Consider the following 24,576-nt stretch of genomic DNA (forward strand, 5'->3'; position numbering starts at 1 on the left):
AAAACTCAAGTCTCAATTATCAAGCTGTTCTGATTTTCTGAGCGGTATGACATCATACTGCTTAGGCCCCGTCCATGACCGCTGACGGACTGTCCTGTAATAGAATATTTTTGCCTTCAGCCAGTTGTATGCTGTCCACCATTTGCTCCACAAGCAGCTGTGGCGACAACATCTCATAAGCAATGCAGGTGTTTTGTAACTGGATTTAAAAGTAAACATAAGAATTGAAATTTTCTTCCGACATTGAGCCACTGAGGACGCAGCGGATTAGTTTTGTTTTGGTGGTAATAAACCACCGGTTACACAAAAAATGGAAGAGAGGAGCGGGGTGAGTCGTAGCTCATTAGAATTTAAGAGCCATGCACCGAAAGTCAATTTCTCCACATTGAGCCCAGACTTCTAAATAAAAGGGCCGATCGGCAGTTGGTAAAGTCTTTTGTCACTAAAGCTACATTTCCCAAAGAAACATTTAACCCCAGTTTCACAGACAAGGCTTAAGCCTAGTCCCAGAATAAATGTAAATCTGAGCTGTTTCAACTGAAAGAAACTTGCACTGACTGATCTTAAAATATATCCATGACTTTGTTTTGACTCAAGATAGGGACTAGTAATGTTTTTTATGAAAGTTACTTAAAAGTCCTAATTGAACTATGGCCTTATCCTGGCTTAGTCTAAGCCCTGCCTGTGATACCAGGCCTTAGTGTCTTAAAACTCACGCTTAGGACTGTACATGCACATTGACTGGACCTTGAAATGTTAGTTTTTAATGTTATTAGATCAGACCAGAAACTGGTTCTGATTTTAAATGTTATTTAAATGTAAAATTTGCAAGCAGTTTTTAAGTATGCACGCCAGAAAAAAGCTACCTGGAGGAGTTGCAAATATGGCCGCCAAGTGATTTGACTTGAAGGGACTTTAGTAATACTCACATCTTTGCTGTTTTCCACATCTGATTCGCTGCTGAAGTCCTCTGTGTTGAGGTTCTCAAAGTCCGACTCTCCCACAGCGATGGGAACCCGTACTGTTAGGTTGGGGTTGTGTATGAAGGACATGGGCTCCTCATCAATCATGTACTTTCCTACACTGCTACCAATGCCGCTTGTGGTGCCGTTACCGTTCTTGGGGTAGTTCAGATCACCACATTTGATGTCAACACCAGTGTGGTTACCTATGATGTTGAGTTTCTTGTCATACATGTCGTCAAGAGGTTTGTCTTCATCTTCCAAAGTTTTCTTCTTCAAGATGTGGGCCACCAGCAGCCGTACGTGAACTTTAAACCAAGCGATACCCTTCTTAATGCGAATCACTGAAATCTGCAGGTTGTTTAGTTCGCCGTCATCATCTGTGGCTGCCAGATTATCAGCACTGAAGGAGCTGAGCAGCAAGGCCAAGAACAGGTTCAGCACCTGATCAAGAGAAGATCACAGGTTTAACTTTAACATATGATGAAGACATGAAGTCCACAAGACATTAGGTTGTCCCATTTGTCATTTGTTTGGCTCAGTCATGTTTAAGCCCTCTCTTTATGTGTCTGCAATGCATCCTGGATACTTTTTTTCTGAAAACTTCCATTATTTCACCAATGTCCAAGCATCCTTTTGAACCACAATATGACAGGTGGGATACCCTACAGTCACGCAGGACATTTCTTACAGTGAGGAGGGAAATAACGATAGAAAACTCACCACCAAATTTCCGATGACCATCACCATCATGAATACAGTGAGACACATTGTTTGTCCAGCCACCTCCATACAGTCCCACATGGTTTCGATCCATTCTCCGCACAGCACCCGGAAGACAATAAGGAAGGAGTGGAAGAAGTCGTTCATATGCCATCGGGGCAGCTCACAGCTCTCTGCGATCTTACACACACAATCTTTATAGCTCTTTCCAAACAGCTGCATGCCCACCACAGCAAAGATGAAGACGATGATGGCCAGCACCAGAGTCAAGTTTCCCAAAGCTCCCACAGAGTTACCAATGATCTTGATCAGCATGTTCAGAGTGGGCCATGATTTAGCCAGCTTAAACACCCTCAGCTGTATGAGAGAGATATTTGGGATTCACAAAAGGTTCGGAATCAGAAAATATTAGGCACATAAGAGAAGGGAGATGTTAATCAATATGTATTATCTATCTATCATATGGGACATGTCTTCGCATAACGCACCAATCTGAAGGATCTTAGCACAGACAGCCCCTCTACATCAGCCAGCCCCAGCTCCACCAAACTCAGGCTCACAATGAAGCCATCAAAGATATTCCAGCCCTCCTGGAAGTAGTAGTACGGATCCATGGCTATCAGCTTGGCAAACATTTCAGCTGTGAAGATACCTGTGAAAACCTGAAATAAAAAGAAAACAAAAAAACGTCATTAGGATGACATCAACAACAAACATTGATTGTACCTGTAGCATAAATACTGTAGGATCAGTTATTATGAAGAGCAATGGATGGTTAGTGGAAGATAGTAGAAACTAGAACGATGGTTTAATGCAGGCTGCATTTTCAATGTAGGTCCATCAGATACTGAGGAGCAGACATCAGTGCTGCACTGCCAGAGACATAACTTAAAATGGAAACGTGGGACAGGATCCAGTATTGCTGCTCATTACAGAAATGGGGAGATGGTTGGGACTGAGGAAGTAAACGACTTAATTTAGGGCTGTCAATTTGTTAAAAAAATGCATTTAAATTAATTACATGATAAAATAAATACTTGCTGAGTAAAGTCCCAAATAATAATATTCGAAAGCCTATTTTTTAAGTACATTTAGACCGTTATAACACTAAATCTACTTAAACAGAACAGTGAAACATTAATTTAAAAAAATACAAAATATAATTCAAATAAAATAAATTCATTAATCTTACCAAGTTTCCAACAAGAAGCACTTCCTCAAAGTGTGGTGTCATGGGATAATGCTCCATGGCCATGAAGACTGTGTTCAGCACAATACAAATAGTGATAGCCAGGTCTACAAATGGATCCATCACTATGAGGTTCACTATCTCTTTGATCTTCAACCAGATTGGACAGCACTCCCATATCAAGAATGTGTTGGCAAACTTATACCAGCAGGGCGGACATTTTCTCTGAGACTCCTCCAGCTCTGTGGTGACAAAAATAATAAGTAGAAGAGAAGAACATTTTGAGAACTGAAATATGGAATATGGAACTATAAAATAATTGTATTATTACTGATTTATTATATTACTGTTTTAGTATCATAGTACTACACACAGACAGATAGATGTTACACAATACCTTCCACCAGCGTGTTGGTGACAACAGTCATTGCACTGTTGGCTCGCTCTTTCCGGCTAAAGGAAGTATTGAGCTGGTCCACTGACACCATAAGAGAACCTGAGTGTTTTCTCTTTCCCTCCACCTCTGTGGTCTGTGGACAAGAGTCACATAAGGTGGAGAAAGACAAAGAACTATCAGAGATAGGATTTTTTTTCAAGAACATTTTAACCCATGCCAACACACATGCACATGCTGACAAAAATACAAGCCCGAATTAACCTGCAACTTTTATTGTTCCATTTAGACAGAGCTGAATTCTCTGATACATTTCTTTCTCATTATTATTGTATTGTACCTATTGTGCCTAAAATCTTTTCAAACTGGCTTTACTAGTAGAATACAATTAGATTTTTGTACATCAATGGCATATGGACCTAACATAGTTAATTCTCTTACAGACTCCCAATTGTGGCAATCTAAATATACATACTACCAGTCCACAAGGTTTTTTTTATGTTTTTTTAAAGGTCTCTTCTGCTCACCAAGCCTGCATTTATTTGTTCCAAAGTACAGCAAAAACACTGAAATTCTGAAATATTTTTACTGTTTAAAGTAACTATTTAAATATATTTTAAAATGTAATTTATTCCTGTGATTTCAAAGCTGAATTTTAAGCATCATTACTTCAGTCACATGATCCTTCAGAAATCATTCTAATAGTCTGATTTGCTGCTCATAATATTATTATGCTGAAAACAGCTGAGTATAATGTTTTCAGGTTTCTTTTATGAATAGAAAGAAGAACGGCATTCATCTGAAACAGAAATCTTTTGTAACATTATAAATGTCTTTACCATCACTTTTAATCAATTTAAAGCATCCTTACTAAATAAAAGTATTAATTTCTGTAATTTCTCTCAAACCACCACCCCCTGTACTTTGGATCACACAAATGCAGGCTTGGTAAGCAGAAGAGACTTAAAAAAAAACATTAAAAATCTTACCGTTCAAAAACTGGTAGTGTACATAACCTTTAGTTAAAATAAATGCAGATTTCCATCCCTGATGTCAACTTGTCTAAGCTTTTAAACACTAGATGAAGTATATAAATAAACATATAAATGATATAAGTAATGAAAGGCAAGATATTTCTCATTTAGTTCACTGGCTCAACAACTATGGCAAGCCGTTTTGAGATTTAATCTATTACCCATACTAGTATCTATTTTCATGTTACTAGTACTTCATTTTTAGATACTAGTATCTTTTCCATTACTAATCTGTATGTTTTTAGGTTTTAGGTATGTTTTTATGCAATTATTATGTTTGTGGGATTTTTTTTTTAAATAATGTTACAAATACAAAGTTTAAATAAACAGTGAGTATGTTTACATGGACAAAAATATTCAGATTTTAACGCGATTAAGACAATACTCTGATTAAGCAGCAACCATGTAAACTGATATGTTTGATTAATTTAATCCGACTAAAGTCATAATCCGAGTAAACACAAATCGAATTAAGAAAGGTGGAGTATTCCTATTTCAGTCGCATTATGGAAGACATGTACACACCTTAATCACACTATTCCCCTTGTGTAGGACTTTTTGCCACATTTTGCGACAGGATACACATTAATGCTGCGTTCCAGGCAGGTTTTTGAGCTCGTAAATCACCCCTTCAAACCACAACTAAATGGCTAAAGCGCATTTATTATTTTTATATTATTAATAATTTGATTGCAATGTTATATTGCCCTAAACTCTATTTTTCCACCGTGTGCCACTTGCATAAACACCACAACCCTAGAGACTGATAGTGTTGTTTCTCGGGCTATGTTACGGCAGAACTCAGAACTTTGATCTAGTACGAGTTCACGGGTGGGAATTCACGGGTTTGACTGCCTTTCCAGTGCACTTTCAGGGGTAGAAGTTTGGAAAAACACGGGTAACGGGTTGCCTGGAACACGGCATAACTCTCTCAGTTGGTCGTACGTGCATATGCTTTGGTTTCTTTTTTATTGATTGATTTTTTTTTGCTACAACATGGGATTAATCAATGCTCATTGCTGATAAATATTTTGTCTGTTATCATAATTTATAGTTTATGGTAACATAGTTAACATTCAACCCGTTCTTCTTCATTAGTATTATTTGTGATTTTAATTTTGTGAACTGGATTTCCGCTATTGGAATGTCTTGGGATGCTTTTCACTTTTACTTTTGAATTCATGATCTTGGTTTTGCTTACATATATAGGCTACTCCAATTTTAAGATTAAAACAAATTCCTTAAAAGACCAATTGTTATTTTTAATTAAACATCACAACAAGAATAAAACAAAACTAGCTTATATAGCATTTATTAACAAAAACTAATAAGACGAGGCATGGACTCATCACATGCTGTGTTATATGCCGACTAAAAAAATTATTACAGGGCGCGCAAACACTGAGCAAGCAAAATTTATTAATAAAAATAAAAGAAAGCCTCTAAAGCGTAATGTGAGGTAAACGGCAAAGATAACAGGGTTTTCAAAAATGAAAACAAACTAAAAAGTAAAACTTAACTGGCTTTCGGTGACCGTGCTTGTGTGATTTTTATTTTTTATTTTTTCCTTAAAACTGACTGGCTCTGAAACGCTCACTGTAGAGCAGACGCTTTGGAGCAGAACAGCATGCACTCGCACAAATGTGACCACTGCAAATTTTAACTCACACATTCTCAAAAATGTGTTGCATATGTCAGAGCCACTTCAAGCTTTTGTAAAACTAAAACCGAAATATTTAAAAGTCTGTAACAAAGATGAACTGATAGCGTTGCGTGTGGACGTAATGATGTCATTAATCGATCTATGTACTATAACATGTAAAACGGGAACATGAAAGGAATATTCTAAAAGATACTCATGTGAACACCTTAATCATATTATTGTCTTATTCAGAATAAGGTCATTAATTAGATTACTGATGTCCATGTAAACATAGTCATTGTATGTTGAATTAATTGTAATTCATGTTTAGTGATGTTCTTATCAGGTAGTGGATATGTTGTACTGTATTTACAATATGTCATTACAATATGTCCCAAACACTTTATACAACTTTACAACTTTATCAGTTTGTGTTCATCTGATAAATAAAAGTCATATGGGATGGCATGAGGGTGAAAAAGAATGTGGTTTCCTTTTAATCCCCTGTATTTTTTCCGGTGTTCCGCTGTGCTTCATTTTAATTGTTGTTGCACTAGATATGGGTTTGACTTGTGCCATTGCATTTTGTTTTGTTCTCTCCCTTTAACCATATTTCTGTATGTCTGTCAGAAAAAAGTACTGCTATTTTTTTTAGTACTTAAGTACCATTTAAAGTTGTACTTTTTACTTTTACTCAAGTATGTTTTTGGCCAGATACTTCACTGAGTATCTGTACTTTCACTTGGGTAAAAATTTTTTAATACTTTTTACACCTCAGCTAAAAACTCAGTTTTGTATATTATAGTGAAATAGTGCTATTGCAAATGTAATACTTCTTATTTGTGTTGAATGTTGTTATTTAGAAATAATAGCCATAATAATTATTAGTTATATTGATATATAAAAACAACATTTTTGGCCAAATTGTGCAGCCCTACAAATACAGCAAACATGAAACATTTTTCATTATTGTTGGCCTTTTTCCAAAAAAAAAGAAAATGTTTGTCTGAAAACCATAAGGTTTGTATTTTGTGTGCCCTGTACAGAACAATAATGTAAAAACATTCAGTGTCTGTAGCATCAGTGCTATATGCAAAAAAACGTACAGCCCTGATATGATATTTATTGTTCCCTTCCCGGGAACTCTAGCTGCGTCAACCGCTATGGGGAACGCCATTGGTGAACCACGCTCTGAATATCGTGTGTATAACCAATCCGAAGGAGGGCGTAACGTCACAGGCGGGGTGACGTAAGCGACCAGGAAGTATAAAAGCATGCGCAACGGAGCCGGCGTCGGCTTTCTGTCATTTCAGCGAAGCGCTCTGTGTGTTGTGTCTGTGATTATGGAGCAGGAAGTAGTCTCTCTTCTGAGGAAGGAGGCCATCGAGGTGGTCCCTCCTCAAGATAGGGAGTCAGGGTTCAACAGCCGCTACTTCATTGTTCCCAAGAAGGATGGAGGGCTGCGGCCTATCTTAGATCTCCGCCGTCTGAACCGCTCAGTCAAGAGACTGAAGTTCAAAATGCTCACAGTCAGTCATGTCGCATATCAGGTCTGAGGACTGGTTCATCATGATAGACTTGAAAGATGCCTCACATCTCTATCCTTCCCCAACACAGAAAGTTCCTGAGGTTCGCTTTCAGGGGCAAAGCTTACCAATATCGGGTGCTTCCCTTCGGCCTAGCCCTCTCACCCCGAACATTTACAAAATGTGTGGATGCAGCTCTGGCTCCCTTGCGACTCCAGGGCATCTGCATACTCAACTACATCGACGACTGGCTGATTTTAGCGCAGTCAAAAGAAAAAGAAAAGTGTGCTATCTCCATTACAGAGAACCACTTATCTAGGCGTAGTGTGGGATTCGACAACGATGCAGGCACGAATGTCACCTGCTCGGATCGAGTCGATTCCCACAGCAGTCGGAGGAGTCAAGCTAGGCCAACCACTCACTGTGAAACAGTTTCAAGTACTCCTGGGTCTGATGGCAGCAGCATCCAACGTAATACCTCTTGGACTACTGTACATGAGGCCCTAACAGTGGTGGCTCAAAACCAAGGTTTTTTTTTCCGAGGGGAAATCCATTTCGCACAATCAAGGTCACGCGGCGCTGCCTACGTGCCTTAGAGATGTGGAAGAAACCTTGGTTCCTTTCCCAGGGTCCAGTGTTGGGAGCTCCTTGCCGCTGCATAACGCTAGCGACAGATGCATCCCTCACTGGCTGGGGGGCGGTCATGAGTGGCCGCTCAGCCCGCGGTCTGTGGACAGGTCGCCATCTACTTTGGCACATCAACTGCTTAGAGATGCTGGCCATGTTTCAAGCTTTAAAACACTTCCTCCCAGACCTACGGAACAGTCATGTGCTAGTGCGCAACGACAGCACAGCCGTTGTCTATTACATCAACCACCAAGGGGGTCTCTGTACATGTCCTCATGTCCTCTGTACAAACTGCTGTACCAGATACTCTTGTGGTGCCAGGGAAAATACGCTCACTAAGAGCAGTTCACATTCCTGGCCATCTCAATGTGGGAGCAGACATCCTGTCGAGGCAGGGGCCGTGGCCCGGGGAATGGATGCTTCACCCTGAGGTGGTGAAGCAGATCCGGAGTATCTTTGGTCGAGCCCAGGTGGACCTCTTTGCGACTCAGATGACATCGCAATGTCCCTCTGGTACTCTCCATGGTACAGACGTGGCCGAGGCTTTGTCTGTATGCCTTTCCCCTGGAAAGAGTACGATCAGGAAGGACCTTCTCTCCCAAGCGGGGGGCTCCATCCTGCATCCCTGCCCAGAAATGTGGAAACTGTGGGTGTGGCCCCTGAGGGGGCACAACTCATAGCTTCAGGTCTCTCAACTGAGGTTGTTGAGACCATTCTTCAGTCCAGAGCTCCCTCCACGAGGAAACTTTACGCCCTGAAGTGGAAACTTTTCACTTCATGGTGCAGAGACTGCCAGCTAGACCCAGTGAACTGCCCGGTTGGTACAGTCCTGGAGTTCCTGCAGGCCAGCTTCTCTGCAGGGCTAACCCACTCCACCTTGAAGGTTTATGTGGCGGCAATCTCGGCCTACCACGCCCCTCTTGGTGGACTTTCGGTGGGAAAAGACCCATTAGTAATACGTTTCCTCCGCGGTGCGCAGAGGTTGAGACCTCAAGTACGTCCTCGGGTACCTACCTGGGACCTCGCTGTGGTGCTTGAAGCCCTCTGTAGACCTCCATTCGAACCTATAGAGGAAATCTCTGCTCGCATGCTCACAGTCAAGACTGTGTTGCTGCTTGCTCTCTCTTCTCTAAAAAGAGTTGGTGACCTTCAGGCTCTGTCAGTGGCACCCTCTTATTTAGACTTTGCGCCCGGACTGGCCAAAGCATTTCTGTACCCCCGTGTGAGGTATGTTCCTAAGGTCCCTTCCTCTACACCACAGCCCGTTGTTCTCCAGGCCTTCTTTCCTCCTCCATTTCTGGAGCCCTGGACACATACGTCCACAGAGCTGCCCTATGGCGTAAGACGGAGCAACTTCTTGTTTGTTTTAGCCCCCCTAAGAGGGGGTGCCCTGCTTCCAAGCCTACTATCAGTAGATGGATTGTGGATGCCATTTCTACTGCCTATGAGTCCTCTGGCCTCCCATCACCCCTGGGGGTTAAGGCTCACTCAACTCGAGGCATGGCTGCCTCGAAGGCCCTTTTGGCAGGTGTCCCAATTCAGGACATCTGCAACGCTGCGGGATGGTCCACACCTCTCACTTTTGTCAGATTTTATGACCTTGACCTCAGGGCTACCCCTGGCTCTTCTGTCCTCTCGTCCTAACCTTTAGGCAGACACTTTTTTCCCGCTTGTTCTGGCAATTTCCCCAGACAGAGGCGTACTACAGCTCTTGTCCTGGCAATTTCCCCAGGCAGAGTCCTTTACCACTGTGTCCTGGCTTGTTCACCAGGCTCATCTCTTTTGCCCCTGTTCTGGCCTTTCCCAGACAGGGACTTGGAATTGTGGAGGCGTGGAGGCGTGGGTATATCGTTCCCCATAGCGGTTGACACAGCTTGAGTTCCCGGAAGGGAAAGACCTAGGTTACGTATGTAACCCGGGTTCCTTGAGGGAACGAGAGCTGCGTCAAGGGCCACAATCTGGCGTCCCTAGAGCGCTTGCTGCATTCCTAGAAAGCTGATGCCGGCTTCATTGCACATGCGTTTATACTTCCTGGTCGCTTACGTCACCCCGCCTGTGACGTCACGCCCTCCTTCGGATTGTTTATACACACAATATTCAGAGCGTGGTTCGCCAATGGCGTTCCCCATAGCAGTTGACACAGCTCTCTTTCCCTCAGGGAACCTGGGTTACATATGTAACCTGGGTCGTTTTTACTGGAGGAAAACCAAGAAAATAATAGATAATAAAATTGGTGTCTTATCTCCATCCTTCCACCAGAGGTCACTCGATGAACAACAAACACATTAGGCTACTGTGTTTATGAAATTACAGCGTTTACAAAACTGACAAAAATAACGTTTTCTATATGCTTGTGTCAAATGATTGGTTCTTTTCTTTGTGGTTTCCTCAACAGCAGCAAAAATCTGTCTCCTACCATTTCCTGTCTAATCTCTCTCCTATACGTTGCTGGTTCATTAATATTCAACATCCGATTAGCATAATGGGCAGAAATGCAAATTTTAAAAGTCCTATTATCTATTATGTCCAGGATATCTTTGGTCTAATAAGTTACTAGTAACAAAAAAATAAGAACTAGTTCTGTTTTTGTTAACAAGAAGAGCATAATTAAATACTAGTCACTATTGGAATAATGCCGCGTTCCAGGCAACCCGTTACTCGTGTTTTTCCAACCTTCTACCTGTGAAAGTGCACCAGAACAGCAGTCAAACACGTGACTTCCCACTCGTGAACTCGTACTAGATCAATGTACTCCCAGTTCCGAATTCTGACGTAACATAGCCCGCGAAACCACTATGTCAGCACCTACGGGTGTGGTGTTTATGGAAGTGGTACACAGTGAAAAAAAAAGCCTTTAGGACAATTTGCAAACAAATGAATAATAATGTAATAATAATAAATGCGCTCAGGCAGTTTGGGGTGACTTGCCTGGAATGCTACAAAGTCGTGAGTGGTGATTTGAAGTCGTGATTTACGAGCTAAAAAAACCTGCCTGGAACGCAGCATAAGTATCTACTACTAGTATCTAATAAATAAGCACTAGTATCTAATGAATAAGTACTAGTAACTTTACAAAAGACACTAGTACCTAAAGAATAAGCACTAGTATCTAATGAATAAGCACTAGTATCTAAAGAATAAGTATTAGTACTTAATGGAAAATATACTACTATCAAAAAAATAAGTACTAGTAACACTAGATACTAGTACAGCTAATAGATTAAATCTCAGAACGGCTTGCCATACAAAACTGCTTTTTTCCCTCAACATAGAACCTCAGTATATGAGATAGTCTAATTATTAGTGTGATTTCTAGACCTGGAAAAGTAATGTAATTTAAAATCTCATAGCTCTATAGGCGTTTTATGAATACACAGTACTGTGTAAAAAGTCTTAGGCCACCAGTATTTTCACCAGCTAAAAATGGTTTAATGTCAGCTATTTCTATCTTTTCAGTCTCTTTTTATCTCTTTCAGTAAGAAAATATCAGTTTACATTTCCAAATATTGTATAATTGTAATAATTAATGCCAAAGTGAGATTAGAGAAGAGAAGTTATTGTTTTCTCACCCTTTAACTCTACATCTGAGATTCTGAATTAGAGTCACCTATTTATTTACTTCAGTTACAAGACCATTTATTCATCACTGCTAGCTGCTCAAAAGTTGCCTATTTGTTCTCCAGAGAATTTCAACATGGAAGAAAATTCACACATTGCTAAGGGCCCAGTTTTCACTGCCTTAGAAAAGTCTCTTGAATATCAATTCACTTGTTATTGTGGGTGTTGGTCAAGACAATGTTTACCTGTTTATTTTACATTTTACAATGCAATTACTTAGTGACAGCAGCATGTCCAGTTGAATATCTGAAACAGCATGCTAAAAAGCTGGGTAAAAACTGGGCCCGAGATCATGCATCCCACACAGGAGGAGAAGGCAAAGAGAGTATAAGGATGTCAATCCACCATGCTAACTAAAATGAGGCAGAATGCTGTTATTGGAAAGGTTAGGATAGGTTTTTCAGACTTTTTTGGAGGGAGCAGAGTGGTCTTGAAATTCTAAAAAAAAAAAAAAAATGAGATGGAAAACTTTATATATGTAAAATAAATAAATAAAATGACAAATCTGCAGTTGTGGTTGACATAAAGGAATGGGTTAAGTGTGACCTGAAGAATATTATAAGTATGTGGCAATGTAATTAGTATGTAAATTAGACTGAAAGGGGAGGGGTTACAGCATATATATTAGTTCAAAGATTTGCATCAATGTGCTCAAAGGGATCCCTCGAAAACTCTCCCAGTTTCTTTTTTTGATTGGCCATGCCATTCACAGAGGGGGAGCGCTGACAGGCAGTGGGACTTGTAGGTTTGCTGATCAAGACTTGCATAAAAAATAAAAACAGAGACAGTCGAAGGGGTTGCGAGAGAATAGACAGACTGGAAACTCAGAAACTTGTAAGGACAGAGTCAAAATGGGGTAAAGGAAAAGGAAAAGAGAGAGGAAAAATCTGAACTGGAATCATAATCGGCCACTCTTGTCATGCCTATACTCTGAACCTGCCCCCTGTGGACGTCCTTACACTGTCATCAGAAGCTGCCTTATCTATTTTCACCTCAGGCAGTAGCCGGCCAGGTCCAGGCCCGATCAGAGACACCACGCCGTTGCAGTCCACCGTGCTGTTTCTCTTGCAGCCTGGGTGGGGTGCCAGGGGGTTAATGCGTGAGGAACCCTGGCTATAGCCACTGTAGCTGCTGCGCCTATACGGGACAAAGAGGGAGCCACGTCGGTCTTCGCTCTCCTCCACCGTGCTGTGCTCGTCATCTGCGAACTCGTTCTCCGAGCCCTTAAAGCTGAATATACTGCTGCGGCGGGACATGAAGGGTGAGCCAGGGATGCTCAACAGGGACTGTAAAAACAGAAGGATGGTACACATGAGGAGGAGGAATAGCGTGACATACAAACATGAGAAGAAAAAGGCAATTGCATTGCACTGATTTATCCCATTTTTTGAGTGGTGTGTCTTTGAAACAGCCAACCAAATAGTGACTCTCAGATACATGGAGAACAATACCTGCTGACCAAAGTCATTAAATTAATAATAACACAGAAAAAAGTAGTTTAAAATCAGCATGAAATTAAAGCAGACTCTGTTTCTTGTCATTGCACATATCTGACATCTTTATTTACTTGTTTTCATGAGTATTTTTTATAAAATTCGTTAATTCAGCTTTGTAACCCTTTAATTATCTTCATAATCTTTGTAATAACTAAAAAGCGTTGTCATGATTGAACACTTCAAAACAGTTTTTGTCAATTGAAATAAAGCTGAATGTATGAGTGAATGCTAAAACGATTACTAAATTGCTGTCAGATATCACATATGTGACCCTGGACCACAAAACCGTAAAGGTAAATTTTTTTTTAAATTGAGATATATGCATCATCTGAAAGCTGAAAAATAAGTTTTCCGTTCATTGATTTGTTATGATGGAATAACATTTGGCCAAGATACAACTATTTGAAATATAGATTGGAATCTGAGGGTGCAAAAAAATCTAAATACTGAGAAAATCACATTTAAAGTTGTCCAAAGAAAGTTCTTAGCAAAGCATGTTACTAATCAAAAGTTAAGTTTTGATATATTTACAGTAGGAAATTTACAAAATATCTTCATGGGACATGATCTTTACTTAATATCCTAATGATTTTTGGCATATCTTGGCCCATACAATGTATCATGAAGACCCTAAAGATTCATACCAACTTGTGGAAAATGGGCATCCGATGTCCACTTTAATAGTAGCGAATCGATGCATTTTTGTAAGAAAAATATCCATATTTAAAACTTAACTTAACTTGCGCCAACTGGTCGTACCAGTAAGTCTTGAGAAAACCAACATTTGTTTACATGAGCAAAGGAAGCAACGTTTCCTTACTTTAGCAAAGAAAAACCAGTCTCCTCTTGGTTTCTATTAAAATTTTTCTTTACAAATCCTTGTTTTGTACTTCACACTCTGACCACTGTTTTGATTTGATTTCTCCACGGCTCATCTGCATTTGTCACTTCTCACCGGCGCACACACAACGGCGACATCATACGTCATCCGCCCGGAGCTCGTTCCATGTACGACCAGTTGGCACAAACTAGATTAAAGTGATTATTACATTTTAAATATGGAATTTTTTCTTACAAAGACGCATCAATTCGCTACAGGAGGCACTTTTTATTATGGATGGATGTACTTTATTGGACTTTTGTTTGGACTGTTGAAGAGAAACACCCGCCAACTGCCATGACAGAGCTTTGGAGACCAAGGATCATTTTTAATATAACTCTGATTGCAATTGTCTGAAAGAAGGAAGTCATATACACCTAGGATGCCTGGAGGATGAGTAAATAATGGGCTAATTTTCATTTTTGGATGAATTAACCCTTTTAAACTAAACATGTTATAGCCAACAGCTATTTAGCAATCATTTTTAACATTCTCTCTGACTTCATTTAGGTATAGTGTAATACCCACACTTCACAATCCAATCAACTAATTATTATTTTACTAAGAAACACATAACATTACAGAAGTTTAGTGTGTTCTTATAAGCATACTTGTGCTCGTGGAAAAAGAAGCATTTATCCTACTGCAGAATGCTCCCTTCCGGCTAAAATTCACTTCCCATCTGAAATTCACAGATGATCCAAGATGCTAGTTGAGACCACTAATATTGCAGAGTTCTAACTGTTTGCTGAAATTCACTGATAATGCAGAATGCTAGTTGCTAGCGCAGGCGTTTTCTCTGTGGTGCGGCTGAGAGCCTTCTCTCTAATGGAGTGGTTGACCACTGCAGACTATGTACAGCAGAAAGCGGCTCAAATGCGCTCTCAGCAGGGACTATTTTACTCAGATCACTCACTAAGGAGATGTGGGTTGATCTGTTAAAGGGTTGAGACCGCAGTGCTACAAAGGAAAAGTCCTATGGAGATTGCATAGTGTTACTTAAATATCCTTAACATTCAGTGCTAAATCCAAGGGGGAAAAAAAAACTACCAGGGGTAAAATGTTGGGTCACACTGTAATAACTAATCTCATGAAACCAGCATCTAATTAAAGGGAGCGATTGCCTAATAAGATGCTTTTATCCACTATTGTGAGGTTTATCCAGTGTTGGGCACATACCTTTAAAAAAGTAATTAGTTATAGTTACTAGTTACTTCTTACAAATAGTAACTGAGTTAGTAACTGAGTTACATCATTATAAAAGTAATTATTGCGTTACTTAAAAAATCTAATTAGTATAACTGTAAAATAAATATAAAACATTGTACACTAATCTACACTAGTTTAATGTTGTTGTGGGACAACGTGAAAGACAACTATCAGATTCAACATATTATTATAAATATTATCATTACTATAGTGGAACAATAAAGCACAAATAAAAATGGTTTAGAACTTTAAATATCGTTATCACCTGCGTTCTAAGCCACTACTTTTGTGGAGGCATGTGACGATGTGAGGTGCTTCAGTTTAGAATTACTTGTCACAGACGCAGAGAGACTCTTTTTTTCCTGCATAAGTTGCACGTTACACTCTAAAAAGTGCTGGGTTAAAAAATAACCCAACCATAACCCAGCTGCTGGGTAACTATGGGACAGAACACGCGTTGGGTTGTTTTGACCCAAGTGCTGGGTTAAATCATTTGACCCAAAATGCTGGGTTGTTTATTTGACCCAACCAGTGGGTCAGATTAACTGTGTTGCTGGGTTAAACACTACCTAAATATTGGGTTATTTGTTGTCTAATTGCCTTGCTACCTTTATATTTACCAATAATAATATATAAATCACAAAAGAATGTAAAATTATTATTGTTTTCCTGTAATACAGTTACACAACACAAAAAAATGCATCTGTAAATGTCAATTTAATGAGTTTTCATATTTCTTTTTAATAGTTTTCAAATAGGTGCAGCTGTCACACATTTTGTCCAACCCTTACAGACACAAATAACGGTTTTAGTAGATCAGTTTATTTTAAACACAAAACTGTAAACAAGGCACAATATATTCCTATTCTTTATGTCAACATTGCAGCAGCAGAACACTCAAAAATGAATTATTACCACATTAGAATCATTCCAAACATTGTGCCATTAAAACTAAGCCAAACAAAGAGTCCACCAGACAATTCTTACAATTTAAAACATGTTACAAGTGGCCAAGAAAAAAAACTTTTGCCCTCAAAAACTTCACACATGAAGACTTATGTCCATCAATATGATATACTGCAAGCTGGAGAAATTCCCAGGCAACAAGTCCGCTTCAATGGCATGGCCTGGAACAACGGCGAAGGTCTAGAAATGTTGTTGTCTCATCCCAAGGCCCAAATCCACCATGTTGGTCCCCACCTGTTAATTATACGGCATTTAGTCTTGCAACATAACTAACATTTTAAGTTAAGTGTATTTTATGAACATAAACACAGAGGCATGAAATAAATGCTCATATTGCTTCTCAACTTTTCATACAGTTGTGGTCAAAATTATTAGAACACTAGTATTTCACCTGCTAAATAAGGTTTTAAGTCAGTGATTTCTCTTTTGCTGTAGTGTGTCAGTAGGAAATATCGGTTTACATTTCCATTCATTTTGCCATTAATTGTGATAATCCAGTGACATTTTTGTTTGCACAACAGCCAGTGCTCCACACAGAGATCTGATCTCATCATCATCCAGAAGAACTGTGACAGCGTCTCCAAGATGCTCCAAGAGACCTGCCTGCAAAGCTACAGTACTGTTAAAAGTTTTAAGCACTTGTCTAAAAATGTCATAAAATTATGCTGTCAAAAATAATGCCATAAATAAATGTTCTTTATCAATTAACCTTGATTAACTAAATTAAATCAACATTTGGTTTGACCATCCTTTTGCGTTTAAAGCAACTTTTGCCCTACACTAGGTGCACTTGCACATAAGTTTTCAGGTAGCTTTGCAGTAGGTCTTTTGAAGCATCTTGGAGACGTTGTCACAGTTCTTCTGGAGTTAGTCTGTCTCAGTTTGTTCTGTTTCTTCATGTCATCCAGACGGACTGGATGATGATGAGATCAGATCTCTGTCTGAAGGATTGGCTGTTGTGCAAACAAAAACCTCACTGGATTATCACAATTAAAGGCAAAATGAATGTTTGGAAATGTAAACTGATATTTCTTACTGACACACTACAGCAAAAGATAACAAACACTGACTTAAAATCATTTTTTAGCTGGTGAAAATACAACAGTTATAATAATTTTGGCCACCACTGTGTTTATATATATATATATATATATATATATATATATATATATATATATATATATATATATATATACACACACCCTTATTAGAGCAGAAAACGTAAAACAAAACTTACAGGTTGTACGTCAATGAAGGGCCTCCGGGATTCCGTGGTTGTGGGTCTGAAGACCTTTTCTCAGAATGGGCAGGACTTTGAAAGCACTTTCCCCGTTAGCATCTAAACCATAGGAATAATATGCAAACTGTGAAACATATTTTATAATCAAAACAACAAACTGAAACACTTTCATATGAAGATTTCTTCATTCCTTTAAATAATGCAAATTAATTCCCACCCTCATTCAACTACTGCAGGTTAAGTATAGGTATGGGGTCAGATTCAGGGATGTAGAATATGCTCATGCAGAATAAGGCATCAGTATGTGCTTCATAAGTACTAATTAACAGCCAATATACAAGCTAATAAGCAACTAGTTAAGTGTTACTGTACCATTGTATTTACCAGTTGATGTGTGTCAAATACAGTTGCATATTGTTTTTATAGATTGACATATTATAAGAAAAAGCTTACCTTAATTCATGTCACCCAGGAATGTCCCTTGCTGAGCGCTGGCAAGAATTAGGTCTGCAACTGTAGCCCAGTCTTCAAAAAGTCTGCCTCTGGATATAGCTTCCTAAAATCTTGTGAAATCTGATCAAATCTGAAAAACAAATGTGGTTCAATTAGTTTAAGGTTTATACTGGTCTCCTAGTTTGTAATGCAACACAGGCATTCACTAAAACAGAGGAAGAGTAAGGGGCCGTTCACATGCCGCGCCTAAAAACGCGTGAAAACGCAAGACGCGTCGCTTTCTCATCAGTTTCTCATTCTTTCCAAAACGCAGCTTGCTCTCACATGGCGTCTGCCGTTGCTAAGCAACCATGTCCCGCGCCTGGAAAAAAACGAGCTTCCATTATGAGCGTATATTGGCATCTACATTTGAAATAACTAAAAAAAGGCAAAAAACGCGACACGTGAACGGCCACACACACCACGAGAGATTCAGTCTAACTTTACATACTGTAGCTAAGACAACATTACATTTAAGTAATAAACAATATTACATACCAGTCATATTGTGGTTTAACATTATTAAAGTAAGGGACATAGCGTTTTAGCTAATGCAAGTTACCTCAAGGAAAAAAGCGCGAAAATGCTCAACATAAAACATGGATCTATCGTTGGATTCGGCACGTCGCAGACATTTACTTGAAAAAATATGCCCTTAAAAGAACAATTTTTGTATGAAATTATCTAATTTTGACAAAACATTACAAAGCCATACATACAGTATGCAGACAGTAAAGGAACTTAACGTTACCCCCGTATTTCTGACCTACTCTATCCATAAGGCGTTAAATAAAGGCCATATGTATACTGTAAATTATACAAATAACACTACACACACACACACACACACACACACACACACACACACACACACACACACACACTTTATATAACAATAAAGCGATTGTTGAGGCAAAAAAGTACATCGCTAGGCTGCTTAAGTTACAACGGTCGTCATTCACGGAATAAAATGCCAACCCCGCACAGCGACATATCAAATTTGGCATTAAACAGTGAAATCAGTGTGCTCTAAAACACAACTTATTAAAAATAAAGGTAAATAATTATATAATCATATTATTAATTTACCTTATAATCCTGCTTGCTGCGAGGTGCGTGACCGCCTGGCGAGGAGACGAGTGAAGAATCCAGAATGTTCGATGAAGTGAAAAAAATAAACAAACCGGTTGGGTCAAAATAACCCAACCCAGGTGTTCATAGTGAAAGAACCCCTCATAGTCCATTTGACCCAGCATGATCAACCCAACTGTGTGTTTACAGTGCCTCAAACAACCCAATATTTTGACCCAGCACAATTAACCCAGCAATGTGTTTACAAAAATAACCCAGCACTTTTTAGAGTGTACATAAATATTTTTGCCTTTCACCTCAGCGAGGGAAAAGTATGCTTATACTTCCAGTTTTCAAAAGCTACCTTTGAACTTGTTGGACTTGCCATCGTTGTGACTCCTGGATGTCGGTGTGTGCGACTAAACGTGCGCGTGCTTGTGTGTGAACACCCGCACTTCTCTGCCTCTGATTGGCAAACAATGGAAATTTACTCAATGTAAGCCAATCATCACGTTCATCATCACTGGTTATGTGTCCCGCCTCAGCCCCGAACATACAGAAACACCTCAGAGAAAGAGAGGTCCTATGGCTGAGAAAGACGCTGCTCGCATGAAAACCGCTTCACTGTTCCCAGTTATAGTAACGCGCATTTTATTGTCAGGAATGGTAACGGCGTTGTAACGGGAGAAAGAGTAATTCGTTTCATTACTCGTTACTGAAAAAAGTATCGCCGTTAGTAACGCCATTTATTTATAGCGGCGTTATTCCCATCACTGGGTTTATCTGAGCAGAATTTGCAGGGTGGGGCCCAGGAGTATAACTTCCTGCTTAAGCACACTATATTACTGCTCTCATCAGATGAAAGATTCATAGCGGGTGGTTAAATAATTCACAGGGCCAGTGGAAGTATGGCGTTCCCGTGCCATACTTCACCTCTCTACACAACAACATACACAGATTTAAACAGGTGTTCCTCCTGCCCTCAGAATAGCTAAGCGTTCTTCGGTAAACCAGAGAAAGGTGACAAAATGAACAGATGACAGAGGGAATCAAATAAAAGAACTCAAAAGCACTAGGTTTGACGTGGTTTCGAGTTATTTAACTGAGCTTTTAGACATAAAGAGAAATGTACAATCATAAATCCATAAGCTGCTGCCCAAAGCAAGACAATGAATGAGATGGAAAGAATTACAGTGATAGATAGATGGGCACTGAGCAAGAGCACTTCCTCTTCTGATCTTTGAGTGTAAGGCTGAAGCACTTTGTCTAATCACCCTGGTGATATGGACGATGACTCAGCGGAAAGTGGTAGCAACTGCACAGAGCAGAGAACAGTAGAATCAAGGGCTGGGCTGGGCTCAACTGGGCCGTGATAGCAAACACCAGAGGTTATAGCGGCTTGTTATTGCAATGTAACCATTACCGCGGGAAGTAGGGGTGCTGAGGGTGCTGCAGCACCCCCTGGCTCGGAGCTAAAGAAAAAATGGGGGTGCGGTGCTAAAAATAAATGAATGTAAAATTTGTAACAAAAAAGGACAAAAACTATTTTTAGTAATTCGAATATTCATTCAAATTTATTGTAAATACAATACAATGACAATAATTTTCGCGTGACGTCACCGCATCCGTCATTGAAGATTAAAAATACGTTACACCAATCAACACGGCGCAAAAACGCATTTCCAAACAAAATAAAAATAGACTGAGACTTCAGCAGACAGATAATATTGGATCAGTCGGATAAGGAAGCAGATCTACCCCAAAATAAATAAGGTTTCTCTTTTTTTAAACGAATGCTTAATTTGTGGTTTACCGTTATTTTTTATGAAAACACAGCAACGATAAAGACCAGCTCATTTATTTTAAATGAAGAAATTAAAGGTTTATAAACAAAAGTTATCTTGCTTTTGGATCCGCCACCAGTCATTTCGCATCATTCTCGTCACATATCACTCCTGCGGCTCAGAGCTGCTTGGAACAGACTCGCTGCGCTCCCTCAGATCTGTAGCCTCCCATGTTCAACTGAACTAAATTTATTTTATTTCTATAAAAAAAGCCACATTTACCGTCTCTAATTCAGCGAGTATGTCTTTGCACTTTTCAGAGCACCGTCACACTCACTCAAATCCATTGTATGAGGTATGCTTTAATAAATTAAACTCCTTATTTAAATTTAAATTAATTAAATTAATTAAAATGCTGTGGTTTCCTCAAATTCATTCCATTTGGCTTATTCAGGGTCCATACCAATTAAACTCATTCCCGGTTTTCGCTAGTCGGTCGTGCCTGCTGCACAGCAAAGTAAACAAAGCAATGTACTGTAACTTCTGCTCAGAAACACCTCACCCTAGCTGATACTTTATTTCAACTTTCCGATTATTTCATACATTTTTATTAAAAACAAATGACTTTCCGATGTGATATAAATGAAAAGGGAGACGATTTCGAAAATGATTTCACCAAAAGGCGGACGCGAACTCTGGTCTCCCGCGTCAAAAACAATGTGTCAGACGTATTACTGTATCACTTACGCCACTGAAAACATGCTTAGATAGCCGTCTTTTGTAATATTTGTAAATATGGTCTATTTGCATTGTAAAAACATTGAATAAAAGGTAGACTACAGAAAATGGCATATACTACAGTAATTTACCCACATTTATTTTCCTTCCGATGCCCATATGATCCAAAGCCACTTACAAAAGAGAACAATGGAAGCAATCAAAAACAACAAAATAGCAACTCTTTTTACTTATAACTTTGCTCTTAGGAAAACTCGACCCAACACCCCCGCCACAAACTTTTTTTTCTCTCAGCCCCCCCAGCTCAAAATACGTTCCCGCGGCTATGAATGTAACAGATTGCAAAATATAGATTGCAAAATCTATATAATCGGTGAGCGCAGGTGTAGAGATTATCTAATCACTAACGCTTCTAATAAAGTACTGTCTATCAGACAAACATGCATAGTGAAGTTCAGTGGGAAACAGACACATTGTCGCCAGTTGGTATTTATCTTTAGAGGGATTGAGAAGTTTAAAGGGAAATTAGCATATTTATACTCTACAAATAGTCAAAACATTTCACCTCTTTGCTTGAATTAGTTCATTTTAAATGGCACTGGGGTGTGACCAAAAAATTTTTGAATGTGAAAAAATTATTAGTTTAATATATAAATTAGTTTAAAGGAATAGTTCACCCAAAAATGAAAATTATGTTATTAATTCCTCACCCTCATGTCTTTTCAAACCTGTAAGACTTTTGTTCATCTTCGGAACACAAATTAAGATATTGTTGATGAAATCCAAAAGCTTTCTGACCCTTCACGTTCAAGGCCCAAAACGGTAGTAAGGACATCGTTAAAATAGACTATGTCACATAGACAGCGGTTCAACCTTAAATGGTTAGTTCACCCAAAAATCTAAATTAGCCATAATTTACTCACTCTCCATGGCATCCTAGGTGTAAATGGCTTCCTTCTTTCAGATTAATCCAGTCAGAGTTTTATTAAAAATTCTTCTGGCATTTCCAAGCTTTAAAATTGCATGGGTGGATGTTTTTCTTCATCAGTCTAAAAAAAATTGCAAGTCATCTTCTCTGTTAAAATCTTTAGACATGTTTACAAAGACTTTTATGTACAACGCATGTCTTCTTCTGCATGAAAACAAAGCAGAGTGCATGCAGGTTTCATGTCAAAAAGCTGGTTCCTGTCAGCAGCACCACATGCATGTGCGGAGCGGAGACTGACATGGAAGAGAAGAAATTGTTAAATAAAGTTATTTCGTTTTCTTTCCGCACAAAAACATCCATTGTTTCATTTAATTACAGCTGAACCACTGATGTCACATGGACTATTTTAACAATGTCTTTACTACCTTTCTGGGCCTTAAACATGGTAGTTGCTTTGCTGTCTATGCAGGATTAGAAAGCTCTCAGATTTCATCAAAAATATCTTAAATTGTGTTCTGAAGATTAACAAAGGTGAACGAAGGTCTTATTGGTTTGGAATGACATGAGGGCGGGTAATTTTCATTTTTGGGTAAACTATCCCTTTAAAATGACAAAAAACATCAATAGTTTAATGAATTTACAATATCCTGTCATAATTCTATGATGACAACAAACAGGAACACCTCTTATATCCATCTACTTGTCTGAATGAACATCATGATCATCTACTCATTCATTGTAGCTTTATAGCTATTATTATCTAGCCAGACATATCCACTTAATGTGAGGCATAAGATCATATAGATATACATGGAAATAACCCCACTCTCACCTGGTTCATGATTGAGGCCTTCCGCCCAAGCCTGTTGTCTCTGAAACGGAAACGGCTCCTCTTGCTGCCGTCATCGGATTCTGACTTCACCACCTTCTCACTGTCACCCTTCTCCTCCTGTTCTTTCCTCCACTTTTTCTTTCTGTTCCTGCGCTCCTTGGCACTCTTGGAGCTCAGCTTGGACACCTCAGAAGAACTGCGGGACAAATGCCCTCCTCCGTCGTCCTCTACTGCATCCTCAGATACTGTACCTGCCGAGGTTGCCATGGCATTGGCCTAATGATGAGGGACAAAAGAAAAAGGATGAACATAAGAGCAAAAAAGCACCTATGCTCATGTGCATAGTTTTGCTCATGTGCATGTATTTGTGTACCTGTGCCTCCTCCTGTTGTTTCTTCAGCTGTTCCAGCATGGCTTTAAACTCAGCCTCCTTCTGTTCCGCTTCCTCCATGGTGGCCTGGTTCTGCTCTTCATAAGCCATGGCTACCACAGCCAGGATCAGATTCACCAGGTAGAACGATCCCACAAAGATCACCAGTACGAAGAAGATCATGTACGTCTTCCCTGCGGCTCGCAGAGTCTAAGAGAAAGAAGCTCCTATTACTATGTTAGAAATAGCATAATAGAGTGTTTCATGACGCGTCATCAATCAGCCATATTGCCGGCACTGAACGTAAACAATGCCACTGAGATGAATGAAATGTGCATATTTAGCAGATTATTGCTGCTGAAAATGGTCAATTATTGTCGTGTTTTGGGCTGGACTAATTGGACGGACCAGGAAAAAACTATAGACTGCCAATAGTTCTAACAAATCAAGGAGAAAAGTGCAAAAAACTGTCTGAGGAACAAAAGGCGTTTGTGGTTGGCCAAACTGAACCAGGATTTCCAGAGCAAGAGTCTTGACAACATTTCTGTTTGTTCTTATCATTTCCGGTCAGGTAGGTGAAATATTAGGCTAATATCTTAATTAATACTGCTCGTACATATCTTTACCACCTATTAACTTTAGTTTGTCAAAATATTGTGGCCTTTCCTGCTTACTAAGTCCTTCACATTTTTTCTGTGGCTTAAGCCTAGTTCAGACTGCATGATTTTAGCCCCGATTTTGACTCGCCGACAGGTTTTGAGAAATCGCCGACAAATGCCCGAAATCACAGGCAAATCGGTGCTCGTTCACATGAGTGACAATCACACAGTGTGAACTATCAAAGACGCGATCTGA

At 39.4% G+C, this 24,576-nt stretch overlaps 1 protein-coding gene across 13 annotated transcripts in view; it reads right to left on the minus strand.

The window, feature by feature from the left end:
* scn8ab (sodium channel, voltage gated, type VIII, alpha subunit b) overlaps positions 1 to 24,576 on the minus strand; it is a 66,270-nt gene that overhangs the window by 22,368 nt on the left and 19,326 nt on the right. For 4 of the 13 annotated variants that reach the window (XM_073851471.1, XM_073851466.1, XM_073851470.1 and 1 more), the window contains exons 7-15: positions 23,725 to 23,931; positions 23,352 to 23,627; positions 12,708 to 13,001; positions 11,833 to 11,835; positions 3,272 to 3,404; positions 2,878 to 3,116; positions 2,174 to 2,347; positions 1,686 to 2,042; positions 915 to 1,406 (exon numbers count right to left, since the gene is read on the minus strand). In XM_073851471.1, the coding sequence (XP_073707572.1) occupies positions 915 to 1,406; positions 1,686 to 2,042; positions 2,174 to 2,347; positions 2,878 to 3,116; positions 3,272 to 3,404; positions 11,833 to 11,835; positions 12,708 to 13,001; positions 23,352 to 23,627; positions 23,725 to 23,931 (2,175 nt within the window). Of the gene's footprint in view, positions 1 to 914; positions 1,407 to 1,685; positions 2,043 to 2,173; positions 2,348 to 2,877; positions 3,117 to 3,271; positions 3,405 to 8,157; positions 8,161 to 9,201; positions 9,225 to 11,472; positions 11,477 to 11,832; positions 11,836 to 12,121; positions 12,145 to 12,644; positions 13,002 to 23,351; positions 23,628 to 23,724; positions 23,932 to 24,576 lie in introns of all 13 variants that reach the window. The other 9 variants (XM_073851462.1, XM_073851461.1, XM_073851469.1 and 6 more) reach the window with 8 other exon arrangements.

The sequence above is a fragment of the Garra rufa genome, chromosome 12 (genome assembly GCF_049309525.1).
Source record: "Garra rufa chromosome 12, GarRuf1.0, whole genome shotgun sequence".
Lineage (NCBI taxonomy): Eukaryota > Metazoa > Chordata > Actinopteri > Cypriniformes > Cyprinidae > Garra > Garra rufa.